This window comes from Patagioenas fasciata, chromosome 15 (assembly GCF_037038585.1).
Source record: "Patagioenas fasciata isolate bPatFas1 chromosome 15, bPatFas1.hap1, whole genome shotgun sequence".
NCBI classification, from domain to species: Eukaryota; Metazoa; Chordata; class Aves; order Columbiformes; family Columbidae; genus Patagioenas; species Patagioenas fasciata.
The window spans coordinates 10868657-10885891 of record NC_092534.1 but is presented as its reverse complement, the minus strand read 5'-3'; the positions used below and the strand labels follow the sequence as shown (position 1 = coordinate 10885891).

General features: G+C 51.1%; 2 protein-coding genes and 1 long non-coding RNA gene across 4 annotated transcripts; 2 read left to right on the top strand and 1 right to left on the bottom strand.

Annotated features, from left to right (window-relative positions):
• Positions 1 to 48: 48 nt before the first annotated feature.
• EARS2 (glutamyl-tRNA synthetase 2, mitochondrial) lies at positions 49 to 7038 on the top strand. Its single transcript, XM_065850764.2, has 9 exons — positions 49 to 203; positions 672 to 827; positions 1693 to 1882; positions 2152 to 2624; positions 3297 to 3405; positions 4333 to 4486; positions 5323 to 5453; positions 5581 to 5716; positions 6287 to 7038. The coding sequence occupies exons 1-9, from the start codon at positions 131 to 133 to the stop codon at positions 6368 to 6370; spliced, it is 1506 nt and encodes a 501-aa protein (XP_065706836.2). The 5' UTR covers positions 49 to 130; the 3' UTR covers positions 6371 to 7038.
• A 96-nt stretch (positions 7039 to 7134) lies between these two features.
• Positions 7135 to 17187, top strand: GGA2 (golgi associated, gamma adaptin ear containing, ARF binding protein 2). 2 transcript variants are annotated; one of them, XM_065850719.2, is made up of 17 exons: positions 7135 to 7290; positions 7722 to 7806; positions 7893 to 7968; positions 8390 to 8488; positions 9692 to 9815; positions 10084 to 10187; positions 10653 to 10733; positions 11541 to 11678; positions 12474 to 12555; positions 13037 to 13156; positions 13419 to 13583; positions 13831 to 13886; positions 14162 to 14280; positions 15087 to 15256; positions 15796 to 15965; positions 16351 to 16461; positions 16724 to 17187. In XM_065850719.2, the coding sequence occupies exons 1-17, from the start codon at positions 7263 to 7265 to the stop codon at positions 16832 to 16834; spliced, it is 1839 nt and encodes a 612-aa protein (XP_065706791.2). In that variant the 5' UTR covers positions 7135 to 7262; the 3' UTR covers positions 16835 to 17187. The 2 variants fall into 2 exon arrangements, with proteins under 2 accessions (XP_065706791.2, XP_071671460.1); XM_071815359.1 differs by lacking the exon at positions 8390 to 8488.
• LOC139829176 (uncharacterized) lies at positions 11498 to 16355 on the bottom strand. The gene is made up of 2 exons (XR_011741528.1): positions 15702 to 16355; positions 11498 to 14839 (listed from the first exon to the last, which is right to left on the bottom strand). It is a non-coding gene; the product is annotated as an uncharacterized lncRNA (long non-coding RNA).
• Positions 17188 to 17235: the final 48 nt, after the last annotated feature.

Here is a 17235-nt window from a genome sequence, read left to right as displayed (position 1 = left end):
CGCACAGCAGTAGGAGGAGGGTGGCGGCGCCTTTACGGGACGCTCCGCCCCCCGGCCGTGGCGGGCGCGGGGATTGGCTGCGTGCTGCGGCCGGAAGCGGCGCTCGCGGCCACGTGGGCTGTGCGGCGGGATGGCGCGCTCACTGCGGGGCGCGGTGGGGCCGGGAGCGGGACCGCGGGTGCGGTTCGGGCCCAGCCCCACAGGTAACCCCGGCTCCTCGCCTCGCTGGGGGCTGCGCTGCGGGCGGGGGCGGCGCTTTGTGTCGGAAAACGTGAATTCAAACACTTGAGTAGCGTGTGCCGGGACTGCGGCGGCCGTGCCGGTGCTGCCAGACACCCGCTCGCTGTGCGGGAGCTGCTGCTCCCCGGGCCGGGTTCGCCCCGTAGTGCGGAGATAAAAGATTCTCTGACGTGTCTGCGGCTGGTGACGTCATTCCAGCGGTGCGGGCGGGGGGATCGGTCCCTTCCCGTGAAAAAACGGGAAAATGGCCTTTCCCGCCCCCTCGGGGGTTTCCAGCCCCGTTCCCGGGGCATCCCCAGTGCCCAGGGGGCTGGTCGGTGTCCGCAGTGCAGGGTCCCCTCGTCAGCGTGTCACAGCCCCTGCCCGTTGCGGGTTAAAATCTCTTTATCGGGCATTAATTATGATGATCTCTGCTTTCCCCACCACAACAGGTTTCCTGCATTTGGGCGGCCTGCGGACTGCTTTATACAATTACATTTTTGCTAAAAAGAGCCAAGGGACCTTTATTTTGAGGCTGGAGGACACAGATCAGAACCGGCTGGTGCCTGGAGCTGCAGAGGGAATCGAGGACATGCTGGAGTGGGCAGGTACTCAGACACCATTCATCTTTACTTATTGAGAGATTCTCTTCTTTTTAGATATTAACAGTAGCCAAATTGAGAGTATTTTTTACAATATCAAGCTCTGCAGTATTTCAGATTATGAATTATTTGAAATATAGTTATTTTTCCAGTGAGGCATCAGCACAGTCTTACTGGAAGCAGTTTTTACAGCAGAGAGAACTGGTTAGGCTTGGCTTGGTTGCCTAAGTGGCCCAACGTGCAGTCGTAACAGAGATTGTGCACAAGGATGTGATGGGAAGGTCAGAAGTTGGAGCTCAGAGACCTTGCTGTAAACTGCTCAATTGTTTGTATGTGAACTATTTGCTAAAAGAGATCTGGAGTGTCACTTTTCATTTTAATCCTCTGCTGCTTTTTGAGTTTAAGTGCTAAAAGTGAGGGCAATTTTAGAATACAGAATTATGATTGATTGAAGAGCCAGATCCCACAGATGCTACCATTAATGGGTTTTTAAGCTGTAAGGGACTGGGACTGTTACATTGATAATGAAATTTGGAGCAGGTGAAATAACTGGCCAAGGCCTCACTGTGTTTCTGTGGTGAGGTGGTGAGAGTCTCCTTTACGATCAGAAAGGTGGACGCTACCTGATGTGCGCACACCTGGTGATATTTTGCTTTAAGTAGCATATCAGAGCTGCTAAACTGTTTACCAGGTTCTGTTGTGTTCCACTTGTTGCTACACCCACGCAGTTCTTTAATGCTGGTGATGCTGGCTGCTGTTCGGCTCCTGAGTCCTCAGCTGGCTGCCCTGGAGCAGGAGCCGTCTCTGGGCACTCTCCAGAGCCTCACTGTTTGATCTGCGCTCTCTAAGTCCCATCACATGGATATTGCAGGTATCCCCCCAGACGAGAGCCCTCGCCGTGGCGGTTCCGTTGGGCCCTACCTCCAGTCGCACCGGCTCGAGCTGTACCGGAGCGCCAGTGACGTGCTGCTGGAGAGCGGGGCCGCCTACCGCTGCTTCTGCAGCCCCCAGCGCCTGCAGCTGCTGAAGAAGGAGGCTTTGCGGAGACAGCAGACCCCACGGTAGGACTCCTTGGCCCTTGGTGCTGCATGCTGGTAAAACCCCACAGGGTACGCAGCAGTGGGACTGTAACCTCACTGCCTGAGAGAGAGAAGCCAGCGTAACCCTCAGGCTTAGGGCAGCAACCTCCAGAGATGAGGTGGTTTGACTGGGCATGTATTAGGCAGGTTACAGCTAAAATTCAGGGATCAATTTAGAGATTTGAGAATGTGAAAATGGCTGATGGGGTTGGCCTGTTTTGAACCGAGACCTTCATTCTCCTTTCTCAAAGATACGACAACCGGTGCCGGCACTTGACGCCTGCAGAAGTGGCCGAGAAGCTGTCGCGGGGCCTGGACTGGGTGGTGCGGTTCCGCCTGGAGAAGGGTGTGCAGCCCTTTCAGGACCTGGTGTATGGCTGGAGCAGGCATGAGGTGGCAGATGTGGAGGGTGACCCGGTGATTCTCAAAGGGGACGGCTTCCCCACCTATCACCTGGCTAACGTGGTGGACGACCACCACATGGGCATCAGCCACGTCCTGCGGGGAACCGAGTGGCTGACGTCCACATCCAAGCACCTGCTTCTGTACAGAGCCTTTGGCTGGGACCCCCCACAGTTTGGCCACCTCCCGCTGCTGCTAAACAGGGACGGGGGCAAGCTGTCCAAGAGACAGGGGGACATCTTCGTGGAGCACTTTGCTCGGGAAGGCTACCTGCCCGAGGCGCTGCTGGACATCATCACCAACTGCGGCTCTGGCTTCCCAGGTAACCACAGGCTCAATGCCGGACACTCCTCTGTGCTGACTCTGGGGAAGGGGTGATGTTTATTTTAATAGCTGAGCACTTTGACAGTGTTTGAAGGGATGAGGAAGCACGTGTCAGGCGAGCAGTCAGTCACTGAAATGCCACCAGGGCTCTGCAGAGCTCCGAAAGGCTGGGTGGTGTGCTGAGCGGTGGGAATTGTTCTGTGCAGCCATTCACATTGAGTCTGATGCTTAGTGGGCTCTCATTTGGGACACCATTCATCTCAAGGTGAAGAAACTGCCTGTGAACTCTTGGGAAAACTTGGATTCTTTGGCTAATTATCGCAGTGCTGTGTGTTACATCTGTTGCACTTCTTGTTTAACCTGAAAGACCATGAGAAGTTGAATCAACGTCTCCTTTTGTTGCTCTTGCTGTGTGGGGATCACAAATTATCTTGTGTTTTGGGAACTGTGGTGGGGAGTGAAACCTTCGTCGAGCAATGGAGCCTCCTGGCTGTTGGTGCTTTTTGCCTGTTTGGGCTGTTCCATGTCCCTGTTGACACCGTGAAAAGTGGCTCTTCTCTGTCACTTCTTGGTGTGCGGCTGCCCCAGCCTGAGGCCTGTCACGAAAAGCAGTGATGCCAGTTCCCGCAGGACAGTGCATGTGTGTCATTCGCTTTTGGTTACTTTGCAGAGAAGCAGATGGGGAGGACTTTGGAGGAGCTGATCTCGCAGTTTGAAATAGGCAGAATTACATCCCATTCTGCCCTCCTGGATCTTGAACAACTGCCAGAATTCAACAGGTATAAATATCCATGGTAACTGTAAAATTAAGAATGTGTACGTCAGTGAGAATTTATTCCTAGCGCTTGGCTTTGTCTGGCAATTTTGTTTGTTAGATCAAGCATGGTCCCAGCACAGCAGCTTTTTGGCTGTGATATCATGAAATAGAAGTTTCCACTCACACCATCCTGTCTCCTCTCCTGCGCTTGGACTTGGGCTTTGTGCTACAAAGATGCTGAGGGGTCTGGAGCACCTTTCTGATGAGGAGAGATGGAGAGAGCTGGGACTGTTCAGCTGGGGAAGAGAAGCTGAGAGGGATCTGATCAATGTGATCAGTATCTCCAGGGTGGGTGTCAGAGGATGGACCAGACTCTGTTCAGTGGTGCCCAGTGACAGGGTGAGGGGCAACGGGTACTGAAACACAGGAGGTTCCGTCTGAACATGAGGAGAAACTTCTTTGCTGTGAGGTGCCAGAGCCTGGACCAGGCTGCCCAGAGCGGCTGTGGAGTCTCCTCTGGAGACATTCAAACCCGCCTGGACACATTCCTGTGCAATCTACTCTAGTTGTACCTGTGTTAGCAGGGGTTTGGACTAGATGATCTCCAGAGGTCCCTTCCAACCCAAACCATTCTGTGATTCTGTCACCTGCTGTGTGGCAAGGAGGATGCAAGGTCTGAAGTTTAGATCCAAAATAACATCTAAAAAGAGGCAGCACTTCCAGAGGGTACTTCTGCAAGTGCCCCCATGTGCTGCAGGGATGCTGTGCTGCTGAGTTCCCACATTTCTGCTGCATTGCACTGTGGTAGCACCAAGGCTTTGTTGTAGCGTCTCTCTGGGGTTTAATGTTGCTTTTCTAACAGTTTTAACTGGTGAATGTTGTGAAGTCAGAATAATTAGATCCAATCTAACTCAAAGCAGTCCAAAAGCAGTTTTCTTCTTTGTTACAGGGTTCACCTCACCCGTCATATTGAGAATGAAGGGCTGCGACAGAAGCTAATCAAGGAGTTGCGGTTGCTGGTGGAGCAGGTCTATGGGGATCAACACGTGGATCCCGAGGTTCTAGAAAAGGAGTATGTGGAACGAGTCCTCCTGCTGAGAAAAGTACGAGCAGTGGCAGCACCATGTTGCCGTTCCAGGAGCTGAGGTTTAGTGGGATTCCTGGGTGACGACTCAGCTGAGTCCCAGCCCTGCTTTGATCTGATCTCGAGGCTCTGCAGCCTGCAAATGGCTGTCCCTGCCCACTCCAGCGACTGTGTGCATGCTCTGCCAAAACCCCGTGGTGTCATTAGCCAAGTGGTGGGGACGGACACAGTGAACGTCCTGGCGATCTCTGCAGAGTCGTGAGCTCGTCTGTACATTTCCGAGCCCACAGAGAGCAACCTCGGCAGAGGGAGGACGTGTCCCTGCCATGGAGGCAAATCACGGAATTGTAGAATCATAGAATCATTTTGGTTGGAAGAGACCCTCAAGATCGTTGAGTCCAACCATAACCTAACTCTGGCACTAACCCATGTCCTGTAATGTTTTCTGTAGGGTTTTCTTGGCAGGTCTCTGGGTGGCGCTCAAGCAGGGCTGTCAGCAGAGCTGGATCGGGGCAGCTGCAGCTTTGAACAGAGGAGCGTTGCAAACTTTCCCGCCACACTTGCTGTGGCCGCAGCTGTGGCGGGTTGTGGGGGGAAGGTCCTCGTGGGGACACAGCTCAGCGCTGGCACTGCTGACCAGGCAGCACGCGGTGCTGCTGTTCGGCTGCTGCTCCAGCTTGAGAAGCAAAGTCAGCCTCTTTGCATTTACCTAAATGTCAGCGGTTCTGTTTCCTTGAGCAGTGTGGGGGGCGCTGGAGTGTCGGGTCCCTCTTCAACCTTTGTGAATCCAGGCAGGGTGTGTTTGCTCCCCACAGCTTAACCCTTGGCCCTGACGGCTCTGCTTTCTTTCTGCAGGGCCACATCAGCTTCCTGAAGAACCTGGTGTCGTCTGATTATTCTTACCTGTGGGTTAGACCCTCAGTGTCCCGAGAGCAGCTACAGACTGTTTCTGCAGCAGTAGATGAAATAGGAAAGCTAGTCTTAGGGTAAGTGTCTCTGCCCAGGTCTGTGCCTGCCCCAGAGGCAGCTGCCAGCCAGTGAAGTCGTTAGGTGTTTCTGGGGAAGAATCCTGTGTTTTGCACATCCCCTGTAAGAGCATTTTCTTTCCTAAAGGCTCATGACAAGGCAGGGGGGTGGTTTGACTATGGAGGAGTTGAACAAAGAGCTGAGAAGCATCCAGAAGCAAACCAAGGAGACAAAATACAGCAGTGTGATGAAGCTCCTTCGCTTGGCTCTCAGTGGGCAGCAGGTAAAACATAACAATTCTGAGACTGGGACCTTCATCTCCTGTTATTTAAACAGCTGTGTTCTCTCTGGTAGCAAGATACTGGTATTTGGACATCTTGCAAGAATTGACATCAGTCTCTGTGAGGAGTGAGTGTACTGATGTACAGCAATTCTGAAGAAAAGGCTGTTCTGAAAGTTTCAGAAAGGCAGAAGTTGTCAAAGTGTGAATATGCTGGTTGCAAATCTGAAGTTAGAAAAACCTCTGGACCAGCTGTTGGCAAGGATGTAGGTTTGGGGCAACACTAGGATTTTATGTGCAAACTGCTTTTACAAAGTCCAAGAACAAGTTTCACAAAAGTTCTGGAGAGCCTTTTCCTGGCTTAGGCTCTGGCGTTAATCCTTCTGGGTCAGTTTGACCATTCTTAGTGTTATACTTCAGGAGGAAAAAAAGCGCCAAACGGTTGTTTTGAGGTTGCTGACAAACCCCCTGCCCTCGGTCTAACAGCAATCTGATAGCTGATCCCTCTGTCGCTTCCGCCGTGGCTGAAAAGCCTGAGTTTCCGTTTGTACAATGACTCTGATGTGTTTGCAGCATGGACCGAGCATCGCTGAGATGATGGTGACCCTGGGACCCAAGGAGGTGTGCGGGAGGATACACAAAGCGCTCTCTAGCTGACCCGAGGCAGACGACACCGACGTTGGGCCGCAGACTCAGATGGTGCAGGCAGCACGTGTCCTTGTCCTAGACCTGTGTTTTCTGACCTCAGTGTGATCACCTGTGATCGGATGTGTTGGCGTTAGCCCAGGCACGTGTCACCGTGGAGTTTCCAGGTCTCTGTGTGTCTGCACTAAGCATCAACCAGTTTGTCTGGGAGAGGAACCCAATACAGAATTAGGTCCATCCTTCTGCTTTCATCTTGTGCAAGGAGCCTGGTTTCCCCGTTGGGAGAAAGAGACTTTTATCAGTGTTTAAATTCAGACCACGTGGACAGTGATACTGTTCCTGATACCAGCATGGCTCGTCTGAAATGATTGGTCTCTTTCGGGAGAGGCAGTCAGAGTACCTACAGCTACAACTACAAAGGACCCCAACAAATACTGTGGGGAGGGTATTTTAAAATATATATAAATATGTAATATATGTATATGATAGCTGGGGCCCTCTTAGCTGCCCTGGTGTCCTGCCGGGCTGGGTGAGCTGCTGGGAGAGGGGAACTCTTCTCCCTTTGCGCTGTGTCACACATGTGGTTCTGCTAAAAGGATCCCTGACAAGGAGATCAGTGTGTTTCTTCCTCTTTTTGGATGACAACCTTTTAATTATTAAATTAACACGATGACTTTTGATTCTGGTCTCGCCAGTGCCTGCTCCGCCGCCAGCGAGGGGAGGAGCAGCCGCGGGGGTGGCGGTGGTTGGGGGGGTGGTGTTTTACCGAGCCAACCCACGCCTACGGCAAATGCTTCCACACCACGAGAACTCGCGTGGGCTCCCAGGGGGGTGAGCGGCGCCACGTGAGAAGCCTTGGCGGGTGGATTTGGTTCCTGCTGGCAACAGGGTGCAGCGAGAGCCCATGGCCGGGGAGCTGGAGCGCTGGCTCAGTGAGTGGGGCCGGGGCCGGGGCCAGGGCCGGTTTTGCTGCTGGGATGGGCTGTGCGGGGTGTTGCCAGAGGTGAAAGCTGAGCCAGTGTCTCGGAACGGCCAGGATTGCAGTGCCATCGCTCCTGTAAAGGCTTCTTCAGCAGTTTCTCATGCTCCCTGCTGAAAGTGACGTTGCGTTGTTGCTGCTTCGAACACCTCAGTTTGTGACTGCGACTCTTAAAGAGTGTGTGCTCAGGACTGTATTTTTAGGCAGTTTTTAGTACCAGCTGTTTCCTGCTTGTCCTAGTCTTCCATTTCTGCCTCTTGTACAACAAGCCCTGAAGCAGCTGGTGGCACAGTGAGGTCTGAGCCGCTTCCTGCCTGTGCCGCTCACTCACTCGCCTCTCATGCTACAGCTGCTTTTCCTTATTTTCTCTTTCCCCTGTGTAAGATAAAGCCACCGACCCAAGTACCCCCGAGGAAAACTGGGAATGCATCCAGCGGTTCTGTGACCAGGTGAACGCTGACACAGACGGGTAAGGCAGACAGACAGACAGAATCAGTGGCATTTATGTTTCTTGGGAGCTCGTGGCTTGTCTGACTTTGCTCTGCCCTTCCCCAGCCCGTCGCTCGCCCCGAGGCTACTGGCACACAAAATCCAGTCCCCACAGGAGCTGGAGGCTCTTCGGGCGCTCACGGTGAGTGCAGGGAGGCAGCAGAGTCCTGGGATAGGATCGGTACCACTGTCTGTCTCTTGGCCGTCTGTCCCTTTTAACTTCCCACTGCCTGAGGAATGCAGAATGCAGGGTGTCACCGGCCGCTGCCATTCCTCCGCACCTCCTTCTGCTGGGGTGTTTCGTTCTCTGGAGCTCTTGCGGTTTGCCCTGAGTTCCCACCGCAGGTTCGGTGGCCAGAAATTGTTAGTGATGGGTAGAACAGGGCAGACAGTGCTGGACATGCTGCTTAGGAATGCTGGAGGAAGGAAAAATACATATTCTTGCTGCAGTATCTTGTGTTTGTGAACGCAATGCCAGCAAGTTCTTAGATTCAGTATTATAACGGCAAAGTTTTTAAAAATTCCCCATGAGTTTCTGTCTGGTGCTGGTTTGATTCCTGTAGGTGCTCGAGACCTGTGTGAATAACTGCGGTGAAAGATTCCACAATGAAATCGCAAAATTCAGGTTTCTGAATGAGCTGATTAAAGTGCTTTCCTCAAAGGTAGGTGGTCCTGGTTACACTGGATGTTGCAGGGGACACACACTGTTTATTTTGCGCTGGATGTGAAAACTTAGAACTGATCTCAGAGCAGAATCTGTTCTGTGCCCTCAGACACAAGGACTGGATGTGAATCCCCGTGTAAAAGGTGTAAACCAGCTGTCAAAAGGTTTTCATTGTGGCTCCTCCCAGCTCTGCTGGGAAGGTTGGGGACTCTAGAGGAGCTTGAAATTGTTCTGTGACCTCTCAGCCTGTGGCCCTTTTGCCTCACGATGATTTACAGCACGTTGATCGTGGAAATGGCAGAAGACAGATCTGCCAGGAGCTGCGCAGAGCCTGTCCCGTGGTTCTGTGTGCCCTGTCCTCAAACCTCGGCAGCGCGAACAGCCCTGGAGCTTCTCAAATACCCACCCCAGCAGCCCAGTGCTTGATTCCCCTTGTCTGCGGGTCCTGCGACATTTGCCCTTGTCCAGGCTGCATTTTCCACCATGTCACCTCGGTGGCAGAGCTGCAAAATGCTGATTTCAGAGAAATGTCCAACCAAACAAGAAAACCTCTTCTCTTGGCCCCAGGTTTGGTAAAGCTATTTCAGTGTAACAACAAAGCTTAAAGGATATGTCACCACATGTGTTTGTGGTTTAGACAGAACAGGGTTCATTTCATGAGTTTGAAATGCCTGATGCTTTGGAGGTTTGTGTGTGGCTTTCATCATGTTTTTACAATAGATTAAAGTGAGTGCTTGTAGGCAATAATGAGAAAAATCAGAGAGAACACCCAGATGCTGAAAAAAGACAATAACTTTCATTTCTCGTTTTGTTCAGTTTTCATTTGTCCGGGCCTGGGCGCGCCAGCGGTGCTGTTTGCGTTGTGGGCAGTTAAGGGAATTAAAGTCAAGCACAGAACTGTTTTCACTAAAATGAAACAGCCCACTTTGGGTTTGGGCTCAGTAACTGTTCAGAGAAGTTTTGACATTTTTTGATTGTCATATTTATGTAATAATCATATGTATAATGGCATTCCTCATATCTACAACCACAGCTGTACACACTGTTTCCTACACCACAAGATACAGTTGACAACACTGTGAATAAAGTGTTAGGAATCCATCTGCTGCTTGATCTCTGCACACAACCAGCTTGGGGCAAGACCTGTATGTCGTATCTGGCACTAATTCTTTGGTTTTAATCAGTTTTGTTTGTTTTTCAGTACTATGGGATTTGGTCTTCAGAAAAAGTCAAGTCAAGAGTCACAGAAGTAATATTCAGTTGGACAGTCTGGTTTCCTCAGGAAGTTAAAATCCGGGATGCTTATCAGATGCTGAAGAAACAAGGTTTCGTTCTGTTATTCCTGTTTCCTTTCTTGCTGGCGAGTCACGCGGCTGCAGACCACAGAGCTCTGCCCTCCGCTTTGTGACTCAGCTTCTTAAAAACGTGTGCAAGGAGAAAAGAGCAAAGGCCACACGTACAAGGCTGTTCGTGTATTTAAGGGTGCTTTAACAGCCTTGTTGAGCCAGGCTCAGGCTGGGCTATGCTGTGCGGAGCAGCTCAGGACAAACCGGTGAGCGTTGGGGTCTGAACAAATGTTGTTATCTGTTCCAGGCATTGTAAAAGAAGATCCCAAAGTGCCAGAAGACAAAATTTTACCTCCCCCTTCTCCCAGATCTCAGAATTCAATTTTTGACACAGACGAAGAGAAATCCAAGGTAAACCTGTGGGTTTTCATGCCTGCTCCCCCTCTGATTTGTACCGATGAGAAAACAGTCATATTTTGGGAGCTTTTGCTGTTTCAGATGGAGCATTTTCAGAATAATGCTAATACTTGTTGCTGCACAGCAGCCAAAGAATTCTTTGATGCTTTGTCAGAAATTTTTGCTTAGTAATAAGTGAAACTTTTTTACATTAAAAAAATTAGTTTCTATGAAACTTTCCCAGGGGAGGGTTTCTCCAGGTCCTACAGAAGTTCTGCAGAGCCAGAGGGTTCCAATCCCAAACAGCCCAACAGTCTGTGCAGCAGCTGTAGAAAGCAGTGATATAATCTGGATTAGACCATGGGACACGAGCCCACATGTTCCCAGGGTTATAGACACGACGGCATCAGCGGGTGCCCTTCGGTAGCCGCTTGTGTGCCGTGCTGGATTTCTCCTCACCGCTGTCCCGCTGTCCCGCAGCTCCTGGCACGGCTGTTGCGGAGTCGCCGCTCTGAGGACCTGCAGGCTGCCAACCAGCTGATCCAGAGCACCATCCGAGAGGTGGGAATGGCAGAGCTGCGGGGTCTGCGGCCGGGGAGGGCGGGATGGGACTTGGCAATTCGGTTTTTGACAGTGGGTCCTCTGTACCTGCTCTCTGTGATGCTGCCCCAGAGCAGGGATGAATTTCAGTATTTGTTATTTGAAGTTACAGTGGGGGATTGTTTTGTGTTGTTTCCCTAAAAGCTGCCATTGCCAGGCAGGGGGAATGCATGGCAGGTTGCTTCCATGCCGGGGATCCTGGCAGGAGCACAGCTTTAGTGATAGAAAGTCTCCAAAAACACACTCAGCTCCCAGGTGGAAAGAAGCCGCATCTGCCCAGAACTGCCTCTTTCTGTAGCGTGTGTGTGCATGTCTGCTGTGTCTGGTGTCATTGTCCACCTGAAAGGGCAGCCCCGTTCTCTGCAGAAACAGGAGATTTGGTCTGGTTTAATGAAATCCCCACAGTGGTTCTGGGAGTGCGCTTCTTGTGGCAGAACCTACCAACTCCCAGCTCTGTTTTTGCAGCCTGACTTGTGCCTGTGCTGAAATGAATTCTCATGGACCAGCAGTCTGGGCAGGGGGTTCCGTTCTCCCCCTGGGCAGGGGGTTCCATCCTTCCCCTGGTCTGGGAGCTGTGGGGCAGCACAGACACTGGAGCTGTTGGGGGACAGTCCTTGTCCCCCTGCTGCCTTGTGCCTCCTCTGCTGCAGTAAGATATTAGTGGGAAGTAGCTGCCCAACAAGTGTGACCCAGAGTGACTCAGCCAAGCACATGCACGGGCTCTATCAGCCAAATCACTGTCTGCTTTTATTTCATTTTTCATCAAAGGAACAAGAAAAGTCAGCTAAGGCATCCAGAAGAGCGAATGCCATCAGTGAAGTTTCTGAGAATGTTAAACGTATGGACGAATTACTGGAAAACTACAAGAGACAAGAATTATCCAAATCTGACCAGGAGACCCTACAGGTAAATAGGCTTTTTCCTGCGTAAGAGGTTCTTTTGTCTGGCCATGGCTGGGAGGGCCTCAGGCAACAGGACTGAGAGGGCAGTATGGTGTACTCAGCTTCTGCCATGGCAAGAGCACGATCACGGCAGAAAGAGTTTCCAACAACATTGATGGATAATGGTCCATCCCACCAGTGTAACGGACACTGGGATGGAACTGCATCCTACTGTGCTGCTTGGAGTTTCTGCCCAGTTCAGCTGCTCTTTGTGTGGTGTCTGATGGGGAAATGGTTCTTGTTGCAGCAATGGTGGAACAGACGGAACCCCTGTGGCGGGCACAGCTCTGTGGGTGTGACAAGCTCTGACCAGAGAAACACAAAGCTCTGGGTTCTTCAGCTTGTGCTCTGGTTTCTGTGATTCCCCTTTTTCCTGCCCAGAGTTCCTGGTCTGCTGCTGTTCATACCTATCAAAGAACTGAGGAAATGTTTGATGTCACTAATAGGGCTGTCAGAATAGCTTTATGGTTTTAAATACCTGAAACTCCACTAGGATGTCAACCAGACTCTCAAATTGAAAAAAAAAAACAACGAACTTTAAACAAGTGAATTTTTGTAGGTAGGAACTGTGTCTGTGTGTGGCGGCACAGTCAGGAGTTGGCTGCTGTTGGGAGAGTGGCTGCTGTGCATGGACACGTTTCTGCATGCAGAAAGTGCATCTTCTTCCAGAGGCAGCATCGCTTGTATGTGGTCACAGAGACAGAGAAGTGAGAGTGTCTGGGATCTCCTGAGCAATGACATTAAATGTTTCCTTCCACAGACTCTGTTTCAGCGCTGTGAGAAGCTCCGGCCACTGCTCTTCCGCCTTGCCAGTGAGACAGCTGATGACGATGAGGCTCTAGGTAAGAGCCAACTCTGTCCTTGGATTTCTATTCTGAAGTGATGCCTTGCTGAATAGACATCTTAAACAGCAAACCTAAGAGCTCAGCTGTGCCTCAAACATCTCATTCCTACCCGTGAATGCTGGGGTTCTTCAGCTGTGCAGCCCTGGATTATAGACTCAGGTACACTTGGAGAACCCACAGAGAACCATAAAGTGCACAGAGGTGGCAGGAACTGTCAGTGCTCTAGAGACAGGATCAGATTTCAAAGTGATCATGGTAACTAGAGAGAGGCCAGAAATCAGCAGATGGATGTGCAAAATGCTGCACTTCAGAAAGTGGAATGAAAAGCAGTTGGGAGCTGCGGGGAGGCTGTCCCACCAGCCCATGCTCTGGGCAGGTCTGTGGGTGCACAGGACCTTCCTCAGGAGCAGTCTGGAAAGGCTGGGGATCTGACCCCCCTCCTAGAACATCAATATTTTGTTTCTTGTCTTGTTTCCAGCTGAAATTCTGCAGGCCAGCGACGAGCTCATGCAGGCGCTGGGGCGGCACAGGCGGGTGGTCGCTGGCCACGAACACGGGGGCGGAGGCGGCTCAGCCCCCAGCCCCACGGGTGCCACAGGTAACGAGCATCCGGCAGCACTTGCGTTCTGCTCCCGCATGTCGGGGACCAGCAGTGTCCGGAAGGGAAGTGCTGCTTGGAGAGTAAATGTGGAGAAAACCTTGTAACACAGAAAAACTGTTATGTGACCATCTGTTTTTACATATGGTTGATAGAAAATATTGCTGAAGTTCTTCACTGTGAGCCCTTTCAGGTGTGCCTGTGCCATGAACATTCCGTTCCTTTCCGGAGGTTCCTCTTTAACTCTCTGCTGTTCTCCCAGCATGCCAGCCAGCCCCAAAGTGCACGAAGACCTATGCCCTGATTGACTTCTCCGAGCTGGAGATGACATCCCAGTCTCCTGCAGACCAGTTCGCAATGGTCACCACCTCCCGGCACGGCAGCACAACCTCTGCCTGTCTGCTCGAGGAGGATTTAACATCCTTAGGTTTGTATGTGCAAGTCAGTGCAGTGTTACCCTATGCTGTTTAATAAAGAGAGGAGAACTTGGATTTAATATCGGTCCTAAGGGAAATGAGACCCTTTTAGCTAGGGGAGTGTTGTAAGTTTTCAAGAATGTAGTTTCTTTGATGTTGTTAGACCATGGTGAAACTGCTGTTAGACAACAAAGGAAGAACCTGTGGAAATCCCTTGTTTTCTGTAATTGATCTGTGGCATTTTGGCGTCTTCCTTAGGTCTCAGCAACTCTCCTGTTGTACAGAAACCACCACCTGATTTTGGCTTAGCAGAGGTGAGTGATCCTCAGATACTTTAGTCCATAAGGTTCAAAGGGCAAAAATCAGACATGAGTCTTGATCTCGCTTTCTCTGACAGCCTTTTTTTATACCACTCTATTCTGTAAGGAAACTGGAATCCTCCTACAATGAATTTCACAGTTGCAGTTTGCAACCAGATTACTCATAATTATTTCTACTTTAAGTAGTGTGATTAAAAACGAGGTTCTTTTCAGTGCAACAAGTCTGATTTTTGCTGACGTTCTATAGCATGAAGTGCTATGTTTTTCAGCCTGCTGTGCACAATGGCCACAGTGCAATGGTGAGCGCAGCTGGAGCGCTGGGGCTGCAGGAGTCGCAGGGCCGGGCTGATCAGCTCCCTCCACCACCCAGCACCGAGACCTTCTCCCTGTAAGCAAACTCTGCCTATACAGCCTGACTTTGGGGATGAGGAATAGTGTTTTACAGCACGGAGTTTTGGGAAAACCTTTCAACTAAAACAGGTTAGTGATGGCAAGCTGTCCATCACTGCTCTGGCTTTGAAGCAGCAGCTCTGCACCCATTAACTGCACTTTGTGTAATTGCAAACTAAGACTTTCTGAGGGTCAGAAACTTGGGGAGACAAATCCCATGGCTTAGTTACAAGGTGACCTTGAGCTAAAGGAACAAAAACCTTACTTTGTAATAGCCTGTGACTCAAAAAACACTTTCCCCAGTGTTCTGCAGGTTGTGACAAAGTAGTTACCAGGCATTCAGTTGAAACCTAACAGTTTGTGAACAAAATTAAATCATTAAATCTTCAGAGCAGGTGACCATTACGATACACTTGTCTAGTCCGCCATAATGCAAGCCAGGAAAGTGTACTGGAGACTCACAGCTTCTCGGGTTGTCTCTGAGCTAGTATTTAGTTTAATCTCACTGAGTAGAGCTCCAGAGAGACTGTGCGCAGGGGGAGCAGACTTCCAGAGCCCTGAAATGAAGTTGCATGATAGTAACAGAAATCAAAGTCTGCCTTAAATAATTTGATACAGCAGCTTCTTCCATATAAAATAGAGGCAATTTTCAAATTTCTCAACAAGCCAGAGGCTGTAAACTTGTACTTTCTTTACACCTAAAAGGGATGAGGGATTTGGAACACAAATGGACACAGCAGAAGATGGTATATACCGTGAAGCCTCCCCAGTTAACATAAGCTTTCTATGTGCTTTCTTTCCCAGGGATTTCTCACCGGTGAAGTTGCCCTTTCCAGATCCCCCAGCCAGCTCAATGGCAGACACTTCACTGTCCAGCCCTGGCCAGGAGCCGCAGCCTTCTGCCTCTTTGCGTCCAGCTGTCCATGGCGCGTCTCTGGAAAATCTTTTTGTTCCTTTAATTTCAATTACACCAAGTAAGTGCAATGATTCCTGGGCCCCAGCTCTGCTTACTAGAGCTCCTCTGTGATTTTTGCAGAGGAACAAGCCAAAGTAGCTTCATGCTGTGTGGGTTGGCTGGACAAAAGTAATGACTATTCCATGAAGGACTTGATGTATACTAAAATTTGAGCAAGTGCGGGGGCTGTGCCATGATCTGGATGGGCTGATGGTGACACCAACATGGGGATTCACCACTCTGTGTCGACAGGAGGCCAAGTCTTGTACGTGCCCATCAAATCTGTTTTGGACTCATACCTGACATCTCTAGCTGACTTAAAATCTGAGCTCTTAGTCTCCCTATCTCTAATTTAGACATTCAGGTTCCTTTATTCTCCTTAGGGGTAAAATGGAAATCCCAGGCAGGTGCTGTATGCTGCTTGGTCTGTGAGTTTGCTGGAGGAAGTAAAAGTCTGTACTCACCTTTCTTTTTTGTTCTTTATCCCATCCTTGCTGTTCTGCCCCCAGAAGGGAGGGGAATCCATGCTTTGTTTCTATTCTCCTCTCACCCCCGCAGGCAGCATCTGCCCACTGACTGTGTACGACCGGCACGGGTTCAAGGCCATGCTCCACTTCTCTGGAGAACCAGCTCCTGGCCGCCCTGACGTGCTGGTGATGGTTCTGTCCATGCTGAGCACATCGGCTGAACCAGTTAAGGACATCGTGTTCCAAGCTGCGGTCCCGAAGGTGAGAAGCCTCTGACGAGTAGCAGAGAGCAGAACTACTCAGAAATGTCCTGAGGAAAGAGTTTGCCATTTCTTGCTCTGGATGGTGAATCTGTTGCATGGTGGTGCCTGTTTCACAGATTATGTCCCGGGTCTTGAGACAACTGGACAGGGCTCCAGACACGCTGCTTTAGCCTCTTGGGTACGGCTCTTGTTCTGCCCAGGTCTGTGCGGCACAGAATTGTCTCTTGAGGAGGATCTGCCATTAGATGCAGGCTGTGGAAGGGCACACTTCTCACTAAATGACAAAATCTGGCTGACGTATCTTTAACCAGCTCTGTGGCTTGGCAATGCTTCCAGCACTTTTTCAGCATGGAGCAAAAAGCATTCCTCGTTTCTTCTTTCAGACCATGCAAATCAAGTTACAGCCGCCATCAGGCTCTGAGCTGCCTGCCTTCAGCCCACTCGCCCCGCCCGCCGTGGTGTCCCAGGTTCTGCTCCTTGCCAACCCCCACAAGGTATGTGCAGTGATGGGGTTGGTGATGGAGTCGGCTGGTGGAGCACTGGGACTCTCACTGCAGTGGGTGCGGTGCTTGTATGAAAAAGGGAGAGATGCAGGATAGGGACAGAGTGGTCTGGACTGTGCTGGGAAGACATTTTTCCCACTGAATCAGCTTTTTCAGAGGGCGATTCACTGCAGCAAGGCTGCGAGGGGTGAGGCCGAAGGGGCACAGCCCTCTGCCCCAAGGACGTGCCCCTCTCTGTTCCGTTCTGCCGCAGGATCCCGTCCGGCTGAGGTACCGACTGGCCTTCAAGCGTGGTGTACAGCCCTTCAGCGAGGTGGGAGAGGTCACCGGCTTCCCAGCTGCGGCGCTCGGGGTCAGGAGCTGAGTTCAGCAGCTGGGATATTGCCATGTTGCCTCCGTGGAGGCTGGCAAGGACTGTGAGCCACCAGCGCCGGCCTGGACTCTGTAACAGCTCCGTTCCACGGGATCTGCCGTCTCTTCCCGCGGGGTTGTGTGGGGCGGGAGGATGATCTCCAGAGCTCCCGTCCTACCCCAGCCCTTCTGTGGTTCTGTGACTTAGGGTGATGTGGCTGCTGCCACCCTGGCTCTTCGCTGGAGCTGCCGCTGCTCTCCAGGAGCCCAAGTGCTTCTTCCATCCAAGTGTTTCCTGCTGCTTCCTCGGCCAGTTTTCCCTCTCTCCTGTTACTTTTTATTTTTGAATTAAAACAAAGAAACCAATCCTCTACCACCACTTGGCAGCAGAGCGGCTGGAGTCAGGGCAGGCTC